The 23,236-nt window shown below is 35.9% G+C and overlaps 1 protein-coding gene across 4 annotated transcripts in view; it reads left to right on the forward strand.

Moving 5' to 3' along the window:
- Positions 1 to 1,068: 1,068 nt before the first annotated feature.
- Positions 1,069 to 23,236, forward strand: part of DYNC1I2 (dynein cytoplasmic 1 intermediate chain 2) — a 39,707-nt gene continuing 17,539 nt past the window's right edge. The window contains exons 1-6 of one of the 4 annotated variants that reach the window (XM_070731756.1): positions 1,069 to 1,537; positions 5,627 to 5,744; positions 6,964 to 7,078; positions 11,719 to 11,809; positions 16,850 to 16,909; positions 18,454 to 18,569. In XM_070731756.1, the coding sequence (XP_070587857.1) occupies positions 5,637 to 5,744; positions 6,964 to 7,078; positions 11,719 to 11,809; positions 16,850 to 16,909; positions 18,454 to 18,569 (490 nt within the window). In that variant the 5' untranslated portion in view covers positions 1,069 to 1,537; positions 5,627 to 5,636. Of the gene's footprint in view, positions 1,538 to 1,729; positions 1,962 to 5,626; positions 5,745 to 6,963; positions 7,079 to 11,718; positions 11,810 to 16,849; positions 16,910 to 18,453; positions 18,570 to 23,236 lie in introns of those variants that run through there. The other 3 variants (XM_070731757.1, XM_070731759.1, XM_070731760.1) reach the window with 3 other exon arrangements.

The following is a 23,236-nucleotide window of genomic DNA, read 5'->3' on the forward strand; positions in this document are numbered from 1 at the left end:
AAAATAAAGGATTATCTGAAATGCTAACTTCTATCCATCTATGGCTGCCTCTGGCATTACCAGTACTTATAGATGGATGTGACTACTGATTTTTATAGATAGATTCTTTACTCCTATTATATGTTATGATTTTCTATAAAGACTCAGTTGAATACATAAATATTAGTTTGGGTTCACCAAACAGCCCCCCCCCCCGAATTTCAAATTCATTATTCTACTGTTGCTCACAAATAACCCTGTTCTAGATGCAGCAACTCTAGCTGGTAGTGACCAAACCTTAATACCAAATCCAAGCATATTTGAGTGGCCTGTAGCAGTGTCCAGCACTTTATTTCAGTGGGAATAACATCCTTTGAAATCAATTGATTTTTCTTTTCTTTTTTCCTTTCATTCAATTTTGTTCAATTCTCAGAGACTGCCTGAACCAGTCCCTAGAGTTGGGGGTGGTTTTTTTTTTGGCAAGGTGTTCTAGACCTTGCCTCCTTCCCAGAATTGAGAGTGAGTGATTGGCCAAGATCACCCAGCTAAAGCAGAACTAAAACTCACCGTCTTTTGTTTTCTAACCTGATGCCTTAACTACTACACTCTCTTGGTTGAATTTATTTCTGAATAAAGAAGCAGTACATTGGCTTGAGGTCACAGACAAAATCCTAGGGGAGAAAAAACAAACCAACCAGAAGCACTTATCTACATGTGCTGGGGAAAATTTCAGAGAGCCCCTAGCAAAATAAACCTTCCAATATCAGCGTATCACATACAATTGATAGTATGTATGGTTTTTTTAAGGGTTGCTAATGTATTTTTATATTGTTTTATTGTTAGTGCAATTCATATTTATATTGTTTTAAATATTGTTATTACTGTGAGCCGTCCAGAGTCCAATTGGAGTGGGCAACATATAAAACTTGCTACTACTAATAAATAAATAATAAATTTCCAGCAACAGACAGAAGATAGACTCTGAATTTACATTGTCAAGCCGGCCTACGTAGACAGGTGCCGCAGGAAAAATCCCATTGACAGCCTCGACTTGCCGCAAAGCATGCCGGGAATTGTAGTTCTCTTGCCGCCTCGAACTTGTAATATTGGAGACATTAGCAGACAATACTTTCTTTTTAATCTAACCTTATATCTTCCTCCCTTTGGCAGAAGGTGTTTCAAAGAATGAACAAACTACCGGCCGCTTGTGAAATCTAAAAACGCCATCCGCCTAAAGCCCGAAACAAATAAAGACGAATTTCTCCATGCCTTTCGCATGTGCGCATGCGTGCCTATGATATGTATAACTGCGACCGAGAACCCTGACCGACCCTTCGGTTCCGTCGGCACGGGTTATTTCCGCGCATGCGTGTTCCCTTCGGAGGATGCTGAGCTGTCTCCTGTAAAGAGACCTAACAGGATACAGCTTCCCCCTTATTTGAAATTCCAGCGGCGGCGGCGGCGGCGGCTTCCTCCGTCCCTTCCCGCTTTTGTTGAAGGAGTGTCTCGAAACAAGGCGGCAGCGGGGGCCTGAACCAGAGGAGGGCCTAAGTGACAGGTTAGCCTCGGGAAGGATGAGCTAATGCCGGTTTGGCTAAAATCAGCGCCGAGCCAGAGCGGCCTCTAGCTGTCCATCACCGCCCAAGTGGGCCCGGATGGGCGGGGCCCTTGAAGGATGAGCAGGGCGCGAGCCACGGCCGTTAGGGTGGGAGGGGGAGGAGGCATAAGGCGGGCGTGGGGGGGGGTTGCAGGAGGAGGGAGGGGCGGCCGCTTTTTGCCGGCAACACCCGGCAGCCGACCTTCTGTTTATCTCGGCTGGGTCTCTTTCGGGGAGATTCCTCCGGTCGTCCCCGTGAGTTTTTTTCTCGAAGAGACTGCTGGGCGAGGCCTCCTTCTGGGAACTCTGCCCTCTGCTCCTCTCTCCACGCTCACGCAAACGAAAGGCTCCTATTTCCGGAACGGTTTTTCTGAGGGAAATACAGGTAGTCCTCGACTTACAACCGTTCATTTTGTCACCAAAGTTACCAGGGCACTGGGAAAACGTGACTTGGGACCGTTTTTTCCAGTTACAGCCTTTGTTCGACCTTTCTTATAGGTGCTTTTTTTCAAGGAAGTCACTGGGCTTTCTTGTTTCTTCTTTGAAGACCTTTTGCTTTGTATGTGAGAAGCTTCTTCAGCTCCGACTAGATGGCAGGGAAGGGAACGATTTATATCTTATCTAATCTAATTTTTTTTACTGCCAGTTCTATGGGCGTGGCTTGGTGGTTGTGGCAGGGGAAGGATACTCCAATACTTCCCCACTCAGCCAGCCAGAAGTGATATTTGCTGGTTCTCCAAACTTCTCAAAATTTCCACTACCAGTTCTCCAAACTGCTCAAATTTTCTCCGAACTGCCCAAAATTTCCACTACAAGTTCTGTGAATTACCCAAAATTTCTACTACCAGTTCTCTGGACTGCTCAAAATTTCCACTACCAGTTTGCCCAACTACCCAAAATTTCCACTACCAGTTCTCCGGGAACTACTCAAAATTTTTATTACCGGTTCTCCAAACTATCCAAAATTTCCACTACCAGTTCTGCGAACTACCCCAAATTTCTACTTACAGTTTTCCGAAGTGTTCAAAATTTCCACTACCGTTTCTCCAAACTACCCAACTTTCTCACTGCCGGTTTTCTGATTTGTGCTACCAGTTCTCCAGAAGCTGCTGAATTTCACCCCGATTTATACTCCTTGCAGACAGCTGGTCATTTGCGTTGCAGTATTACAACCGGCTGCAAGGAGTATAAATCCTTCCATTCCCCATCATCCAGTCACTTGAACCATCTTGAATGAGAAGCAAAACTTCTTCAAAGAAATTCCAGTTGCCTCCTGAAAAAGCACCTTTGGGACAACCATCACCTGTATGACTGAGAATATGAACAGAGTTTTGACCTTTGCAATTTATGTAGATATATGCATAATTATTTATTTCTGTAGTGTAGATCAGAGGTGGTGACTCTTTGAGAGTTGTATGCAACAGAATTTCATTTTAATGTACGCTGACATTCAAATGATAAAGTTATTCTAAGTCTTAAGTTTGCAGCATCCCCATGATCATATGTTCAAAATGCATATGCTTGGCAACTGGTTCATATTTAGGACATTTGCATTGTCCCAAGATCATGTGTTCACTTTTTGTGACCTGACAAGCAAAGCCACTGATTCACTTAACAACCAAGTTACTAACTAATCAGCTGCAGTAATTCACTTAACCAATGAGGCAAGAAAAGTCTTTAAATGGGGCAAAACTGTTAGCACATAGCATGGAAAAAGGGAATGGAATGTTGAGAGAGAGGTAATTTGCATATTTGTATGTAAATCAGGTTTTGGCAGTTGGAAGATAGACATAGGGAGAGAACATGTGTGGTTGAGAAATAAAAATAATGAGAAAGAAAATAAAGTTAGAAAATAAATCAGTAAGGAAAAGGAAGTAGCTGAAGTTAAAAAAGAGAATAAGGCTAGAGTAATGTTAGTAAAAGACCCACAAAATTGGGAAGAAGTAAATAAAATGCCAAATGAAGAGGCAAGAAGATGGAAAAAGGCAGCTTCAGAAGAAATTGATTCATTGAAGAGAAATGGAACTTGGAAATTGGTAAAGCTACCAGAAGGAAAGAAGCCAATTGGTTGCAAATGGGTGTTTAATGTCAAATATAATGGAGAAGGCAATGTGATGAGGTATAATGCTAGCTGATATATTTACAAAGCCATTATCAAATGAAAGACATAGAAACTTGATGGATTCGCTAGTAGTAAATAAAATGTAAATAAATAATGTTTTCCCATGCAAATGAAATAAATGAATTTATATTGTTTTAGTTTGGAAAAAAAACAAATATAAATTATTTCAGCAGGGGTATGTTAGCATATATAGCATAGAAAGAGGGAATGGAATGTTGAGAGAGAGCTAATTTGCATATTGGTATGTAAATCAGTTTTTGGCAGTTGGAAGATAGAATTCTGGGGATTCATATGCTGACTGTTGGTGAATCTACATCATAGAGAGTAGATGTATAGAGAAGTATAGTTATACTGTCAAGTTGTTTATTTGTGTAAATGTGAAACCAGTTCAATGAGAAAAGAAGAAATAAAAGCATACGTTTTATATTGGAGTCATTGTATTTGTACCCCAATATACATTGAATCACGGTTCTGCTATGAAGATACTCTGCTGGATGAAGTGAAGAATATCACCTGAAAAAGCATAAATAACATAGAAATCCAACATAATCTAACTTTACAACATAAATTTCAGCCTCAGTTGTGGTCACAATCAAGGACAACCAAGCGTCTTGAGCATTTAAAAGAGCAACATATTTATGTCTCTGCCCTAAAAAAATTACAATTGAAATAAAATGTATTAGGCAGGAGCAAACCCCCCCCCCCCCCCCATCTGAGCTCCCAATAAACATCTAGATTCAGAACTGGGAGCCAGACAGATCCAGATGCCAAGTGTATTCCATAATTCACAGCCACAATATTGATGGGACATTGATTTAACAAAATGTAAATAATAATGTATGATTAGGATCTGAATGTTTTCCTCACTACAGAATGAAAGTGCTACCGAGTTAGCTGTCTTTGTTATTACTAGTCCCTATCCTGCCTCTTTTGGCTTTGTCTCAAGGTTTATGGTCATTTGCTGTCCTCAGAGAATCTGGACAAAGATTAGAGGACTTTATATACCTTGAGGCTGTCTTTCAACTGTGTTGGAATAAAGAGGGGGGGGGGGAAACACAGCTTTACAAACAGTACTGCCAGAACGAACCAAATCTGTCTAGGAGGTAAATATATATAATAACTATAAAGTGGAAGTGGGATATTTCAGAAAAATATGCATGCTTGTGCTGGAGGAAAAAGACAAATATCATTTGAGTTTTGTATTGATTGAATCAGTTTGTTCATTCAGATATATATAGTCCTGGTATTTCTTAATTATCCTGATATTAAAACAAAAAAAGCAAGAATTCCTGTTTTTTCTCTCTCGCTCTGTCTGTCTGTCTCTCTCTCTCTCACACACACACACACACACATAATTTTAGTCATGATAAATGCATTTAAAAATCTGGAGAAGCACAAAACATGAAAGAAATTTGTCCATTTTGAGTTCCTGGAAGAATAATTTATAAAGTCAACTCGCTTTAAAATGTTGACCCAAAGTTTTTTAATATCTTTGCCTAATAATAAGGGCTTCTTTGCAGTATGTTTTAAAGAAAAAGGATAAGTTTATGTCAAAGAATGATTGAATGATGAACATATGTATGTATGTGTGTATGTATGTATGTCAAAAATAGTTGGCCTTTCAGAAACAGTATTATAAATAATTCTTTAAATGAAAGTCCCTATTTATATGCCAATAAATTTGTCATCCAGCTTCTCTGTTTCTAATTTTTATGTTAGCTTCTCTGCATTTTTATTAAATTAATCTAGAGATAAATATGTTTACAGTTTACCGTTTGGTGTCAAAAGTTTGTTCCAAATTTCAGATGGTAGTCCTTAATATATTATTACCAAGGAACTGTATTTTGTAGTAAGCCTTTTTTATTTTAACCAATAGATATGCATATAGAAAAATGCTTACTTTTATATTTGATTTATGTTGTTGACAGGATTCTAACTATGTCTGATAAAAGTGAACTGAAGGCAGAGTTAGAACGTAAAAAACAACGCTTGGCTCAAATAAGGGAGGAGAAAAAAAGAAAAGAAGAAGAAAGAAAGAAAAAAGAAGTAAGAATTTTTCTTTCAAATTACACCTAGCAAATAATTTGCTTACATGCTAACACTTTCTAGTAAGTTTTGTTAATAAAAGTATGTGGTTTTTTAAAATTTTGCATTTTAACAAGTGTTAGAACTTCTTGGAAATAAACACTATTTTTCTATTTGGTATAACGATTTAACAATATTTGCTGTTAATATATAGCTGATAAAGTCAGCTAAAGCAAACATGAACCTATATTACAATAAATGGATGATAAATGAATGATCTTTATGAATTGTGATAACCGATGAAATTTTTATGGACAAGTTTAAATTCAGATTGTTTGAAAAAGTATAATAATTATTATTAAATTCCCATGAAAAATCTCTAAACTGAGGAGCATAATAAAATTTGCTATTTCAGAGCAAAAGTAAATAAATATTTCTAGAATGTGAGCAAATTTATTTTTATATTAAGTCGTGATCCATAGTAAAATTATCTTTTTTTTTTTTTTTTTACAAAATTATGCTAAAAATTCATGTGAAGTTGCTAGGAACAATTTTTCTACTTAAAGCCAGTAAACCTATAAAGGTCGTATAAAGGAGTTTTTGAATAACTGTAGATCTGATGGCCTGGAATATATTTTTGTTTGGCCATGTACGGTAGCTTACTAGTACAAATACTAATTTACAGTTTATCAGTAAATTATTGAATGCAGGTCTACCTTAGTTATTATTACTGCTATAGGATAGTTTCATCCCCACTTACCTCAGTATGCAATATTTCAGCTTCAATTTGGAATAGATAATTTGGAAAATGTACTACCTCTGAGTCATTAAAGCAGCCATATCTTATTTCCATTTTCTATGGAATACCGGTATCTGTATGTTAATGAATCACATTAATCAGAAACAATGTACAGTCTGAATTTTATTGTATTCTGCTTTTCAAAAATTGGCTAAAACTAATATAGTACTCTTTTTTCTTATTTCAATGTTTAAAAATACTTTCTGTTATTGATTTTAAAAATAGCTAATCAAAATGCAGAATAATATAAAAAATAGAAAATAAATATAAAGTGTAAAAGAAAAGAACCTCTCTCTTATCTAAGTAGGATTGTTGCTATAAAATTTCTTATCCCAGACAGCAAGATAAGATTTTCAGTGAAATAGTAGTTTTATTATCACCAAATATTTTCTTATACAGTAAAGATAAGAAATGACATATTCATTTTAATAAAATACATAGACTGATCAGAAGAAAGATGCCCTTCCTGCACAAGATGAATCTGACCTTGAAAAAAAGAGACGGGAAGCAGAAGCTTTGCTTCAGAGCATGGGTTTAACACCTGATACTCCCATGGGTAAGAAGTACAGAACAAAATGTCATGTAAATGTCCTTCATGCAATTAAACATTAGCATGGAACTTGAATTACTCACTCATGCATGTAACTGATATGTGTTCATTTTCACTACAGTTAACTTAGGAAACTTCTCATTGTACTGTTTGATTTAGAATTATTTTATTAGAATAATATTACTGATTTCTAATTCTTGCATCTCTTTATATTTCATCAACTAAAACTTTTAAGACTATTCCATTAAAATATAAAACCAATGCAGCAAAAGGATTGGCAGCCTAGATCTAACAGATGTTTTTACTACATCTGGATTGTTTAAGATTGCTACTCCTAATTTAAATGTTGCCAAGTAAATGTTTTCATTCTTTTTCTAAGTAAATAATTAAATGAATGAAGAACGTGGCTGTCAGTTCATAGAGTAGAAATATGATACAGCAGAGGCTTTGACTAGAATTTGGGAGGAAGCTGGTTTTAGCTAAGTCCACTTCAGAGTTCAGAGAAACTTTTAAAGAGCTTGTACAAGAAAGAAGGGATATAAATTATATCATTTCTCCAGTGGAAGCATCCCATGACTGCAATTCTACTGATAGGACTCCTCTCTTGAAACTGACATTTTAATTTGAAGGGTTTTTTAAACGTTTATTTTAAAACTTAAAAGCCTGTGTTTCAAAAGCATCTCCAATATTTTATTTCTTATTTTTTAAAAATATTAACTACTGTACTTAAAATAGTTAACTGTTGAAGATAGTTGCTGCCTATTAGCACAAAGAGTTAGAACTATGCCACAAGAGGGCATTGCAGCATTGCAGGAAACTACCTTATTCATTCATTCAATTTCTATAGCCACCAATCTCAATCAAGAGATTACTACTTGTTCAAGTTGTTTGAAAGGGCCAATTTCTTAATAAAGAAAATAGCTTATTTTGGGTACAAAATGATTTATTTCTTTTAATATGAATCTTAAAAATGAAGGATATGTTTTGGAAACAGCTATCCAGAATGATAAACACACTTCAAAAAACAAAATATAAAATTCTTTTTTTTTAAAGTTAGAAGCATTTAGGAAGTCTTTTAAGCATTGGTTTCAAATATATATTGTTTGCTTTAAAAATTACTTGTTATCTGAAAAAAATAGTCAAAGGTAAATTGACGATAGGTCCAATTTCAAATGTTATTTGGCTGTGACATTTTAAATTTTAGATTAGAAATATGGGGAATTTCACTGCAAAATATAACATTCCTGGTCCATAACTGCAGTTATGCTAATTGAAAGGAAGATCTCAGCCTTTATTAGAGAAATTACTATGCTTGATTTCTTTGGGTCATAATTAACTCATTTTCTGCATCTTTATTTGGAAGTAAACATTGCTTTGTTTGGTAGTCCTTATTGCTTAGTAATTTCTGTGAGGGAAAATATTTTTGATCCCTTATAATATTGTCATTACTTTCAGTATTATTTTAGTTAGGTAGTTCATGTGCAAGAGCACCATTAACCACATATGGTTCCCATCTGTTCATGAGGATTCTCATTGTCCTTGGTACCAGGAAATGGAAAATATTGAAGTAAATAACTCCAGTTCTGCCTATAAAAGCCAAGAACATAATTCTATAGTAGGCAGTTTCATAGTAAAATGGGATATTTAAAAATTTTAAAATTTGGTTTTTAGATCTTGAATTGATTTAAACTAATCTATTAACTGTTTAATCTAATAAACAATAGTTAGTCAATTTCATTAATTAAGCCTTAAGTGCGAATTCAGCCAGATCTTTCATTTTGTTTTGTTTTGGAAATTTTCAATACATTTTGAAATTCTAAAAGCCAAAGTATTATGGAAATAATATAATGCTATTTCTACTTTGTTGCATTTTTTAGTATTTCTTATGATTAAATAAGGATCCCACGCAAATTTGAAATTTCTATTCAGAGTGCCACAAACAATAGAAAAGTTTTTGAAACTAGAAGAACATCACCTTAAGTAATTTTAAGCATTTCAATCTAAAAATATTTCATGAAAATTACTGGGAATGGGAACAGTTTAGTTTACTATCAGATTTTTCCTACTAATATAAAATAGCCAGTAGATGGCAGCAGTGACTAGTTAAAATATTTTATTTATAAGGCCTTTAACTTGACAATGACAGAGTATTGTACAGATTGAAAACATATAATATAAAAAAATAAAAAATGAACGAGTATATGTAAGAGGAAAACAAACTTGCCCTAATCAGAATAGATGCAGAACAGCACGCTAAATAGACATACTTCAAGCTATATCAAAGCTTGGGTGAAAATACTTATTTTCAATAATTATTTAAAGGCTTGCAGGGGCAGGACTCAGGACCATCCAAAGAACAGGAATCATAACAGGAAAGTCCATTTCCTAGGTTCCATCAGATAACTGGTGCAGCTGATGTGACAGGATGTATATGGGCAAATGAGCCTGTAGCCGTAATTGCTTGTACTACTGCATTCTGAATCAGTTGCAACTTCTAAGTTGTCTTCAAAGGCAGATCAGGTAGAGTAAATTGCATGACCAAGACATAAGTTTCCATGAGAAGTGATCCTTTAGCCAAGAAAGGTTAAATCTGAGTGAAGGCTGTCCTGGCCATAGATATTACCTCCTCTTTAAGCAGGATGTCTAAGTCCTGGAGGATGCCCAATTGTGTGTCAGTTCTGTATGGGAAAATACCACTAATTTAGAACCAAAGATGGAAAATTTTGAGCTCTAAAAAGATTATGCACCCATAGCCTTTCAAGCTTATCTGGGTTGAATAGCCTGCTTATCCTACCCTCACTCCTACTCCATTTTTAAGCAAAGACTCTTGACTTTAAATCAACTGTTTCTTTTTAAAGTAATCAAATAATTAGTTGAACTAATACTGGCTGTGAGAGTTGTTTTCCCTTTCAAATTAACATTTAAGTTACAATAGTGAAAGAAATAATGCATGCAAATTTTGTTAAGATTTTATCCATTTCATCAGTTCTATAGGAAGTTTAAGCTGTTTAAATATATTTCACCCTCCATCAGTACTAATATTTTAATTATCTGAGTATATTGAGCAATGCTGCATAGTGCAACGCTGGAACAGGAATTGGCTCTCTTCTATTTTCCTTTATTAAAGCATACTTTAATATGACTTTTGTAAAAGGACACTAGATCAATGATGGTGAACCTTTTTTGGCTTGCATTCCAAAAGGGTATGTGTGTGCATACTAGTGTGTTCTTATGTACCCATGCCTTCCCCAGTGCATGCACACAATTGCCACACTGCTCCCCGTGCATGCACACAAGCTCCCCGCCCCCCGCCCCCCCTGCATGTGCACATAGGCCTCATTGAAGCTTCTGGATGCCCAAAGCCTGGGGACAGTGAAAAGCGGCCCAACCGGAAGTTTGGAAATGAACTTCCATTTTTTGCTGTCCCCAGGCTTCAGGGAAATCTCCTGAAACCCAGGGACAATGAAAAATGGCCCACATCCTAAAGAGAAATTTGGAAATAAACTTCTGCTTGGGCTGTTGGCCTGTTTTCCACCTTCTCCAGCCTCCTGAAGCCTAAGGAGAGCAAACAAGGCCGAAAAGAAGGCGGAAAACCAGCTAGCCAGCACACACATGCATGCTGGAGCTAACATAGGGCAACACCTCACATGCCCTCAGATATGGCTCTGCGTGCCACCTGTGGCATGCATGCCATAGGTTTACCATCACTGCTATGGATCAAAACCAATATATTGGTGAAAATACATTTAATGTAGGAATGGTTTTCTGTGGAAAAAAATGTGTTTTCTCTAAAATTAAAACACTAAAGAACATGCAATCCTACTCTCTTCAGTAATTAAAAAAATCATTTAAGGTTAACAAGTGCCACTTAACATTTCAAAATATTAAAAATAAAATTAAAAAAACTAGAACTAGAAAACAGAGAATGTGCTTAAATTACATTATTTTCAATACATAATAGCATGTTTTACAAGTCCTTATTTGCAAAAGGCCCTAGGATTCAGCATCTTCTAAAACTAGTTGCATAGAGGTAATTTTCATGGAACCTGTAAATGAGTCGCCAAGAGAAGGGCGAGATAGAAATCTAATTAATAAATAAATAAAATACCCAGAATTATCTTGTAGGAAAGATGGAGGCACAAAAATAATAATAAAATTAGGTTAAAATAAAATAAATAACCTTGTCTACTATTCTGTTGTTCTTGTGTAGCAGTTTTTCAAGATAATATCTGGAAAGGATAATCATCTTAGTTCTTTCTCTCCTGATTCTAATAAGACTTTTCCTCAAAACCTATGGGAATTCTATGCAATACATTGCATTTTAATTACTTAATTTCTAAGAAAAGGTTATTGCCATTATATTAATAATCTATATTTTCCTTGCATTTTAAGTAAATAACATCTTTTAATATTATCCCAAAATGCATTTAAATGGCAAATATTGCATGAATGTCCAGCATGATATGTTAACATTGTCTTTTCCCCTTTTTTTCTATTGTTCATTTTCATCCATTTTATTTGTTTTTGTTTTCTTTTGTTTACCATCACTTTTTTAATGCTTCCATGTTAAATTAATTTGGAAACATCCTAAGCTGTGCAACCTCTACGACTAGTAACAGCGGATACCTGTCTGTTTCACTATTTAGTCCCTCCTCCTATGTCTCCATCTTCGAAATCTGTGAGCACACCAAGTGAGGCTGGAAGCCAGGATTCTGGTGATGGTGCTGTTGGATCAAGGTATGTTTTCTGAGAATAATTGATATTTTGAAGTATAAAATACTTCGTTGGGGTATTTTTCAGTAATATAATACACGTATGCATTTAAGCTGTAAGTTTCACTTGTACCTATAATTCTTGTATGAGTAGAAGACAGGATGTACTTCAGGCTGTGGAGTGTAAGTGGGTGCTACAGGAGGTTGCTGCAGGCAGCCACTATGGATAGCAGGTGAAAAAGCAGCAGAACAACTGTGACCTCCTCCTGACATCTATCTTGACTTTGCTTGTGGGTAAGTCAAGGAACATTGCAAATCACAGATTACAGGGCCATAGTTTGCTGTGATGTTGTAATAAGAATCTGGCCACCAAGTGCTTAGATTGGGAGTATTTGATTTTGAGGATACTGTTGTAGTCAAAATTCTGAGGACTGATCGTAACTCCCACTCAGTCAACACCATTGTAACTTTGAATGGCTGCTCAACTAATAGTTGTAATCTGAGAACAACCTGCAGCCTGGTTTTTTTGTATTAATTGGTATAATTACTTACCTCAGAGTTCTCTGTCACAGGATAATGTCAACGTGTTTATTGTAGGTTTCTTGTGATAGCCAGTATAGTTAGCCACTATAGATTCAAATGGTATAGCAAATACAGTTTTGAAAAGATTATTCTTAGTATTTTGGCATAAATTGGAAAAAATAGCTTATAGATTTTTTTAAATTACCATTACTTGTATTTGCTTAGAAATGCTAAATAGTGCCCAAGAAATTCTTTGCTGAATTTTATAGGTATAGTTGTAAAACTCTTATTAAATTTAGTCTATATTGTCTAGAAAACCCACTATAATCAGGCACCTGGAAGCTAGTTAAGGACCCGGATTGTGGGGGCAATAGGCTGGCTCTGTTAAGAAGTGCTATTGCTAACATGACCTATACAACTCCAAAATTATAAATATGAATTATTCATATTATCTTTTATTGCATATTGTTAGGAAAATTTCCAAATACACATTCATGTGAATTTTAAATTGCCCTTTGGAAGTTTTCAGCTGACTCAGAAAGCTTTCTTGTCACTGATATGGTTGATTTGATAAATCTGAGTCTTCTTTGCATGATTGATGCCAACATCTGCATGACCTAGCATGATTGCTGCCAACAGTATTTAAAATATGCCCTAAATAGATAGAAATGGTAACAGACCAGACTTCAAAAATACAGTGGTACCTCTACTTGAGAACTTAATTCATTCCGTGACCAGGTTCTTAAGTAGAAAGGTTTGTAAGTAGAAGCAATTTTTCCCATAGGAATCAATGTAAAAGTAAATAATGTGTGCAAACCCATTAGGAAAGAAATAAAAGCTCGGAATTTGGGTAGGAGGAAGAAGAGGAGGAGGACAGTCGCTGCCAAAGGAAGAAGGTGATGTGAGGGGAATCAAAAAAATCCAAAACTTTAAGGCTTAAAAAAAAAAGAGGGACTCTGAGGCAGCCCAGAGCGAAGGGAGCATTTCTTTTCTCTGGGCGCTGGCAGAGGTTTATTTCCCCTCCAAGCGCCCAGAGAAAGGAAAATGCTTTGTTCACTCTGGACTGCCAAAGCCTCCTTCGGCGCCACCGAAAGGCTCCTCCGGCAGCCCAGAAAAGCCCAAGATGGCTGGGATTAAAGGAGGAATGGCAGGAAACTGGCCTTTGCGCCACTCTCAAATTTCCTGGGAAATTTTTCTGGGCTCGGGTTCTTAAGTAGAAAATGGTTCCTAAGTAGAGGCAAAAAAATCTTGAACACCAGGTTCTTATCTCGAAAAGTAGAGGTACCGCTGTACAATGTTAGAAACAATGCAGGATAAGAATGTTACAGAAGTGATGCTGCATTCAGCAAAACATGTGAACATTAACTTTCTTCTTGATTGTAAAACTGCAGTGATGAGTGGAATCTGTTTTATTGTTGCTGTTAACCGCTCCGAGTCTCCGGAGAGGGGCGGCATACAAATCAAATAAATAAATAAATAAATAAATAAATAAATCATCTAGGCAGTTGTATGGAAAACAGTTGTATGGTTGGGCAATATCATAGTATAGGTTTCCAACTTTCCATCCTGCCCAACAGTTACTGGGAAACTACATGCTAAAGTTTATGTCAAAGCCTTAGACATGTAGATCGATTTGGCAAGGCTTTCTTTCTCCAGCTCACTATGGCACTGCCTCAGTCTTTACCAAGAATTCCCACTGCTTTTTGCTTAATGACATTCAGGATTGCCTAGATTGCTGTCACTAAATTATGCAGTTGGATAATGTCACACTTTACAATCAGATCATTTAGCAATGACATCCCAATCGCCATAATAATTCAAGAACCACATGTTCATTTTGGGGGGTGGCTAGCCAGAAATTACATAATTGATTCCTTGCCATCCTTCAATAAGATTTGGTTTGTGATTTTTAGTACAATTAGGAAGTAGAATTCAATTTACAGAATACTTGGAACTAATCTTTCTTGCTTACCAGCCTTTCTTTGTCCTATAGCGGTAAGCATATTGCAACCATTTCATCCACATTTTTTTTAATCAGTAGAGCTATTCAAGCTTGATAAGTCAACTTTTTAATAGAATCCCACTAAAATTTGTAGTTTGTTATGATTTATTTGTTAATTGTACATTTATATAACAATTCTCTTTTAATAAACTAATAATTTATCAGTTTCAAAGATAATAACCCTGTCTTGCTGATATAGTTTCTATGAATTTCTTTTATTAAGCTCATTTCGCTGCTAATAAATTTATAGTGGTTTCATTTGATGGTGCAGCTTGGGCTTTCAGGCTATAATATCTCATATTTTTTTCATTCTCTTTGTGTTTTCCACAAATGAAGGGTCTGCTTTTTTTGGGGGGGGGGGGGGGGGCAATCATGTTAATCAATTGGTTGCCAGTGGAATTGCCCAAGTCTGACATCATGAGCTAAGAAAAAATTACTCACTCCAAATCACCCAGCTGTCTTTCATATTTAAGGCAGGACTAGAACTCACAGTCTCCTGGTTTCTAGTCTGGTGCCTTAACTATTAGACCATACTGTCTTTGTTGCTATAATATACCTTCTCAATTCATATTCATTTAAATTCATAAGAGAATTAGGAATATTTACAGAACAAATCAGCATAGTGTTTGACCATTTAATGTCCCCAGAAAGCATAGTAATGTACCAGTAATCTCTTATGAAGAAAGTGCAGATAGTTCTAAACCTGCTGAAATTTTTATGATCAAAAAAATCATAGAGTACTGCTTAATTTTTCAAATGTCAACAAATTTAAAATATAACAAAGTTAAAAATATAATAAAATCAAGATTAGACAGTGCAATGTATAATCTTGAAACCTTGGGTAACCAGGATAAAGAACTAATGAAAAGATTAATTTAAAAAACCAGAAGTTAAATTATTATTCTAATTGAGCCAGGAAGGTAGAGGGTTTAATTAGCCTATTTAAAAGAAAGAGACACTAGTTGCCTTTGAGACAGAACAGAATTCTGTGCCCGAAAATATCAATTTGTACAGTATAAATTATTCATACAATATTATAGTTTATTTATTTATTTGGTTGGATTTCTATTCCGCCCTTCTCTGCAGACTCAAGGCGGCTTACAAAATAAGGATAAGATACAGTACAAAATCTAGTGAGAGAAACCCAATCCTAAAACTAATATTAAAACCCCAAAGACATAAAAACCAGACATACACATTCATTCAAACTACAAAGTTAAATAGAATTATTTATAAACAACTGTTCTTCTGAATAAATGAGAGAATGTAATAATTCTACCCAAAATTGAAGATAACATTCCTCAAAGCAAAAAGCTTATAAAACGTAGATAGCATTAATATAAACACTTTTTGTATTATTTTGGGGGCTTTGGCAACATGATTATATCCCAGTAATAAATTTTGGGATAATTATGCCATTTCTGACTGCAGACTATTGGCAATAAAAATAGTTAATAAATTGTATATGTATATTTAAATAAAGCATTAGAATAAACTATGAAATATATTTGATTTTATATGTTTATTGCAGTATGTTGCGTTGTATGTTTAATATATGACTATACTGGCTTCTGCATCGTGCTCTAAGACTATTTTGATTCACTGGAATTTAAGCATGTGTAGAATAAATTTATTAAACATGCTGTTTTCTTGACATTGGATGTCTTGGGTTGGTTTTAAATTAAATGACATAAGCCCAAGGCTGTGCTTAACCCGTAATTATAGCAATGTCATGTCTTGGAAACACTAGCAGTAGTATATCCCAGTGGAAAAGCATTTTTTCTATGGCCAAAGGTTTATGTGTTGACTCATTTCCTTTACCAATATGACAATTTCCTGAACATATTTAATGCTTAGGGCAAGATTACAATATGTTAATGAAATGGATCAGATGGCACTACTAAATCTGTAGTATCTGTTTTATCAATGTGTTAACATGTTCTCATGGTTTTGAAATTATAACTCTTTCTGAAAATGTAATGTATCAAATAATACTATCAATTGCACCTAATTAAAGAAATCTTTGTTGGCTAATTTTAAAACATTTACTTTGCATATATTTCCACATGAATAAAATTGATGAAACACAGATTTTATAAATAATCTAGTTAACATTTATACTTTAAAATGTACCATATTAAGCTTATGAAAAGGTCTTGTGAACTATTTGATTAATATAATAATATAAAGTAATATAATTGCAGTCATAGTTAAGGGTACAATATATAGACTGCAAAAATCTAAGAAGCAGCAAAAAGATACCAAAAACAAATGGTTTTCAGATGTTGATAGCCTGTATATGATATTACTAGCAATACTAATTATATGTTTGTATTTTAATTGGTTATATATTGCATGTTTTCTTGTAGCTCTGAATGTTCACTTGATTTTTCACTAACTGATCTTTGGGCATTTCTTTGTTTTTGAAACCATAATATGAGTGTAACAATAGCCTTAACATTTCATAGACTGTACTTGCTTCACTAATCTATGGCCTTTTTTGCTAATGCTGCATGGTTGTCCCTTCAACCTCTGTATCAGGACGCTGCATTGGGATACTGATCCATCTGTTCTACAGCTCCATTCTGATTCCGATCTGGGGTACAGCAGAGTTTTTTTATCTTCCATCCTTATGTAGCAATTGTTTATATATATTCAAAGTAAGATTCTTAAAAATAACATGTGAAACTATTTTTCTTGTAATGAGGTAAGATATTAAGCAACAATATAGAGTTGAATATGTTAATCAGCAATTTTTACAATACATTTCCAAACAGTATAAAACTAGAAAAAATGTGTTTGGGAAAACTGACTAACATAATTTTAAAAACTGTAAATACAATATAAATTACAATTCTGGGTTGTCTCTTTTGAATTTACATACAACACTTTAATTTTTACTTACATACTAAAAGTTTTTTCTAAATTAAAAAAAAAATACCTTTTGATATTTGTAACAAACTGAATCTGCAAATAGTTTGCCTGTTCACAAACCTATAGTATAGGAATTATATTGGCCTATCATATAGGTGTATAAAAAATAGACATGAATTGCAGTGGGAAGAGTATAATATAAATATGAAATATTATTACACTGTATGGAATAGAACAGGACTATTGGGCTTTTCTACCTCATAACATTTTTGAGAAGCATAGATGCATTATGGCCAAAATACAGTAGGCATATATTCACATGTTTAATGGGGGAAAGCTTGTGATGTATAATGATAGTGCAGTACTTTGGATTTAGTTTTGAAGAGGCACTTTTCAGTAATGCAAACATGTCTCTTATCTGCAACTCCTTAAAGATGTCTGGTCCGTTTCTATAATCACACAGTTGTAGCAGAAGCCTCCCTCAATAGTTACATGTTTCTTTGCACTCCGGAGCACCTTTTTCAAATCAAATCAAATCTGTGTATTCCTATCAGGAAGTTCTTCAGGCATTTCATGAGTCTTTAATTCAAAAGTCATTGCACAATGGTATCTTAATTATAACTGATTTCAAGATGATAAGATACTTTATAAGTTAAATTGTAGTTTACTGAGTTTACATATAAAGCACATGCTTTATATTAGGTTGGATCTAGACTTGCACATTATTATTATTATTAGCATTTCTATGCTAATAATAGAGAATAATAGAGAAATAATAGAGAATAAAATAATAATAATTAAGTCTAAAAAGAAAATCAGTTATCCTGTAGTGATGTTTTGGAATTCTTTGGAGGGTTTTGAGAGTATGGGGCTGTACATGAAATTCTGTTGAATTTTATTTTATTTACTTTTAAAAGCAAATTATCCTAAATATATATAGGGTTTTTAGCTGTAGTTTTTTAATGTAATAGATTTGTTTTTGTATGCTTTGTTTCTATATTTATTCTATGAGCCACCCCGAGTTTTCGGAGAAGAGCAGCATACAAATCTAATTAATAATAATATTAATAATAATAACAACAACAACAATATTAATAATAATTCACTAATGTATATGCCATCTGAAACAGTGTAAGAAATTGTGATCAGTTTTAGTTTAGTTCTAGTAATTTTCTATCAAATGTTCATATAGAACTGCTCCATAGAATATTTTTGTTGGGGAGGGTGTTGTAAACACATTCCTTATAATGTTCCACTTCCATTTTATTTAGACGTGGACCTATTAAACTTGCAATGTCCAAAATTACTCAAGTTGACTTTCCTCCTCGAGAAATGGTCTCATATACAAAGGAAACCCAAACTCCTGTTATGACTCAGCCTAAAGAAGGTAAATATAAATTTCACTCTTACTGTTTCCTTATACATAAATAATATCTTTCTATATAAAAAGACTTATATGTGACAAGGTAAGTAAGTACCATAAATTTTGACACAAGAAATAAATTCAATACTTTTATTCTTGAAAATATTTAAAAATATTTGCAGAAAGGCAAACAATTCTGTCAAGAAATATGAATTGGCATTAAATTCATATGTGCTTTTACTTTCATTTGATATTTTGGTAAAACATCCTATACAGTCTTTTTCTCTTGGAGAAATAAGGCTTTGCAGAGTTTCTTTAATATAAAATAAATTGTAGAACCAGTTATAGTTGGCATACAAATCTAATAAATGATGATGATGATGATGATGATAATAATAATAATAATAATAATAATAATAATAATAATAATAATAATAATAATAATAATAATAATGTCACAAGGGCAACAAAAGGCACGTTTTTAAACCAATAAGCGGCTACGTACTTTTATAGCTTCAATTAAAAAAAAAAGTTAGCATACTTGGAATATGCACAGTGGCTTTCTTTTTTGAGATTGGGATGTGCTGTGGCAAAAACTAAAAACAAAACCCCTGCAACTGTGTCCCCAGAGTGGTTTCTAGGTTTCCTCCTCCATGAAAGCCTAGCCATCCCTGCATGTTAAAAATGTCTTCTAGAAGACTGGAGGACTATCTAGAACAGTGATGGCGAAATTTCTTTTCCTCGGGTGCCAAAAGAGCGTGCATGCACGCTATCGCACAGGCACAAATGCCCACACCCATAATTCAATGTCTGGGGAGGGTGGAAACAGCTTCCCCCGCCCCAGAGGAGACCCTCCGGAGGCTTTAAACAGCCTGTTTCCCAACTTCTGGTGGGCTCACTAGGCTCATGTTTCGCGCACCCCCCACCCCAGGTCCAAAGGCTTCCCTGGAGCCAGGAGAGGGCAAAAACATATAAAAACATAGAAGATTGACGGCAGAAAAAGACCTCATGGTCCATCTAGTCTGCCCTTATACTATTTCCTGTATTTTATCTTAGGATGGATATATGTTTATCCCAGGCATGTTTAAATTCAGTTACTGTGGATTTACCAACCACGTTTGCTGGAAGTTTGTTCCAAGCATCTACTACTCTTTCGTAAAATAATATTTTCTCACGTTGCTTCTGATCTTGTTTGTTTATTTAGATTTGTATGCCGCCCCTCTCCCCAGACTCGGGGCGGGGGAACTAACCCCCAAACTAACCTCAGATTGTGCCCCCTTGCTCTTGTGTTCACTTTCCTATTAACAACACTTCCCTCCTGAGCCTTATTTAACCCTTTAACATATTTAAATGTTTCAATCATGTCCCCCCCTTTTCCTTCTGTCCTCCAGACTATACAGATTGAGTTCATTAAGTCTTTCCTGATACGTTTTATGCTTAAGACCTTCCACCATTCTTGTAGCCCGTCTTTGGAACCGTTCAATTTTGTCAATATCTTTTTGTAGGTGAGGTCTCCAGAACTGAACACAGTATTCCAAATGTGGTCTCACCAGTGCTCTAAGCAGCGGGATCACAATCTCCCTCTTCCTGCTTGTTATATGCAGCCAAGCATTCTACTTGCTTTCCCTACTACCCGACTGCACTGATCATCCATTTTGAGACTGTCAGAAATCACTACCCCTAAATCCTTCTCTTCTGAAGTTTTTGCTAACACAGAACTGCCAATACAGATTGAGGATTCCTTTTCCCCAAGTGCATTATTTTACATTTGGAAACATTAAACTGCATTTTCCATTGCTTTGACCACTTATCCAGTAAAGCTAAATCATTTGCCATATTATAGATGCTTCAAGGAATATCAACCCTATTGCACACTTTAGACTCATCGGCAAATAGGCGAACCTTCACTACCAAATCTTCTCCTATGTCACTCACAAACATATTAAAAAGAATAGGACCCAGAACAGACCCTTGTGGCACACCGCTTGTAACCAGTCTCTGCTCCGAATACTCGCCATTAACAATAACTCTCTGATGTCTATGCTTCAGCCAGCTTGAAATCCACTGAACTATCCAGGGATTAAGTCCAATCTTCACTAATTTATCTATTAACACCCCTCTCCACCTCACACCCGCGGAGGCTTTCTATAAACCAGAAACATCCTCCCAGAGCCTCTGTGCGAGGCAAAAATCAGTTGGCTGGCACACACATGCACATTGGAGCTGAGCTAGGGCAACGGCTCACGTGCCAGCACTGATCTAGAACAAGGGTGACAAACCTGCTGTGTTACATTGTTGTCACATGGCATATCATAACATTTTCCCTTCATGGAGCTGAGGTGGGCATGACCTTAGTGTGATGCATTCGGCCCACAAGCTTCCAGTTTGACACCCCTGATCTAGACAAAGATTGAGGTGTAAACATAATTGTCTCTAATCGTTTTTTCTAGTGTTAATGCATAACAGTATGTGTGGCAAAGAACAAATTCAAAAATGTAATTTGTTCTGTGTTTTACTATATAATGCAAAGGATTAATCTGATGTATGTATGTATGTATGTATGTATGTATATGTATATGTATCACATGTTTTTGCTGAATTTTTAAAATTAAGGGAGAGTAGGATAGCGCTATTTTGGCCTTGTTCTGACCTCATCAGCTATCCATACCCTTACTGGTATTTGATCCTGGGGCCTCTGCCTTGTAAGGCAGAGAATTAACCTCTAAGCCACAGGATCTGATCCCTTCAGCTTTGTGTATATATATATGTGTGTGAATGATGAGGCAGCAGCCATCTCGATCACCGGAACATAGAAACTTTAATAAAACCACTTAGCTTTCGTTAGCGTGCTGCTAACTTCGTCAGAGTTTTAAAATGCCGTGGGAGACAAACATCTTTATAAAGCATTACTCAGTCTGCTTATTGCCCGCGTCACGGGGCCACACCCTTCCCTCCCCCCTGCGGTAAGCCTAATTGTGGGTTTAATCCTGCTGGCTGAAGGGAGATCTACCTCTTTTGCTCGTGTTTGTTGCCTTTTTCCCTCCCCAAGGGAGGGGGTGGAATTGTGAGGCTTAATCCTGCTGGCTGTAGGGAGACCTGCCGCTTTTACTCGTGTCTGTTGCCTTTTTCCCTCCCCAAGGGAGGGGGTGGAGTTGTGAGGCAATGCTTCGGAGGTGTTTGGTATTCCTTTCTTCCCCCCATTGTCGTTGTTACTTTTTATAATGGTACATGTCTGCTCTTGCAATTTTTTTACCCATGTCCTCGTCCTAGGTCTACACTGTTCTAATCCCCCCTTGTCCTCTATGTTAGACTTAAATTGTGCCCCTCCACCTCTACCTCCGTATTGCTCCAGTATGTTCCCTTGTTTCTCGTGGGGGGTTATCCCACCCTCATTTGGCTGGTTTCTATGTCTGGCCTGGGGAATTCTGCTGGGGGCTGTGTCCAATCTTAATGACCCATCTCCTTTAAGTCGTTGTTGGTGCCTTAAAGCCTGGTATGCCGATGGCATATCGATGTGTCTATTTAAAGAATTTTCATTCGAGAACCAGGCTTCTTTTAGGAGGCGACCTCCCTTGGTTTCATCCCGTGCCAGAATCTCAGTTCCCTGGAAATCGAAGCCGTGACCTTGCTCCTCCATGTGTATCCAAATCTGGGAGCGCTGTTCCCTTGGGGAGGGAAAAAGGCAACAAACACGAGCAAAAGAGGTAGATCTCCCTTCAGCCAGCAGGATTAAACCCACAATTAGGCTTACCGCAGGGGGGAGGGAAGGGTGTGGCCCCGTGACGCGGGCAATGAGCAGACTGAGTAATGCTTTATAAAGATGTTTGTCTCCCACGGCATTTTAAAACTCTGACGAAGTTAGCAGCACGCTAACGAAAGCTAAGTGGTTTTATTAAAGTTTCTATGTTCCGGTGATCGAGATGGCTGCTGCCTCATCATTCACGTATGTACCTGGAACTCGCATTTTTAGGACTATTCTTGATATATGTGTGTGTATGTGTGTGTGTGTGTGTATGTATGTATGTATATACTGGAAAGTTGTATCATATGGTGTCCTCGTTTAATGACTCATAGTGATTAACTTAACAATGGCAAGCTGGGACAGCTTTGCTAAGCAACAGGTTCATGTGATATCATAATTTACAACTGCATTGCTTAGTGACAGAGGTTCATATCCCAATTATTTTTGTTAAGTGATGACTACCAGTAATTGTTCTCTGTTTCTGGTCATAGATAAACAGCCATGTAGACAAAATTCCATAGGCAGGGAAAGGATTAGGAGGGGTTGTGGTTTGGTCTCCATGTACTTAAAGAGAAAAATGGACGTCAGCAACAGATTTATAGTGCATCAGTATGTGCACTAGAAAAGCACCCCTATTTACATTTGGTGATAAAATACATAGCAAAATCCCATAAGGGGAAAGACCCTTTTAGGATTAGGTCAGCATGGAGTCGGAGAAGAAATTGGGCATAGGTGTATATAAATATTTAGAATGATTGCTCATGGGTCTTTTAATTATCAAGTACAGCGGTACCTCTACTTAAGAACTTAATTCATTCCGTGATCAGGTTCTTAAATAGAAAAATTTGTAAGTAGAAGCAATTTTTCCCATAGGAATCAATGTAAAAGCAAATAATGCTGCCATGCAAACCCATTAGGAAAGAAATAAAAGCTTGGAATTTGGGTGGGA

The sequence above is a fragment of the Erythrolamprus reginae genome, chromosome 1 (assembly GCF_031021105.1).
Source record: "Erythrolamprus reginae isolate rEryReg1 chromosome 1, rEryReg1.hap1, whole genome shotgun sequence".
NCBI classification, from domain to species: domain Eukaryota; kingdom Metazoa; phylum Chordata; class Lepidosauria; order Squamata; family Dipsadidae; genus Erythrolamprus; species Erythrolamprus reginae.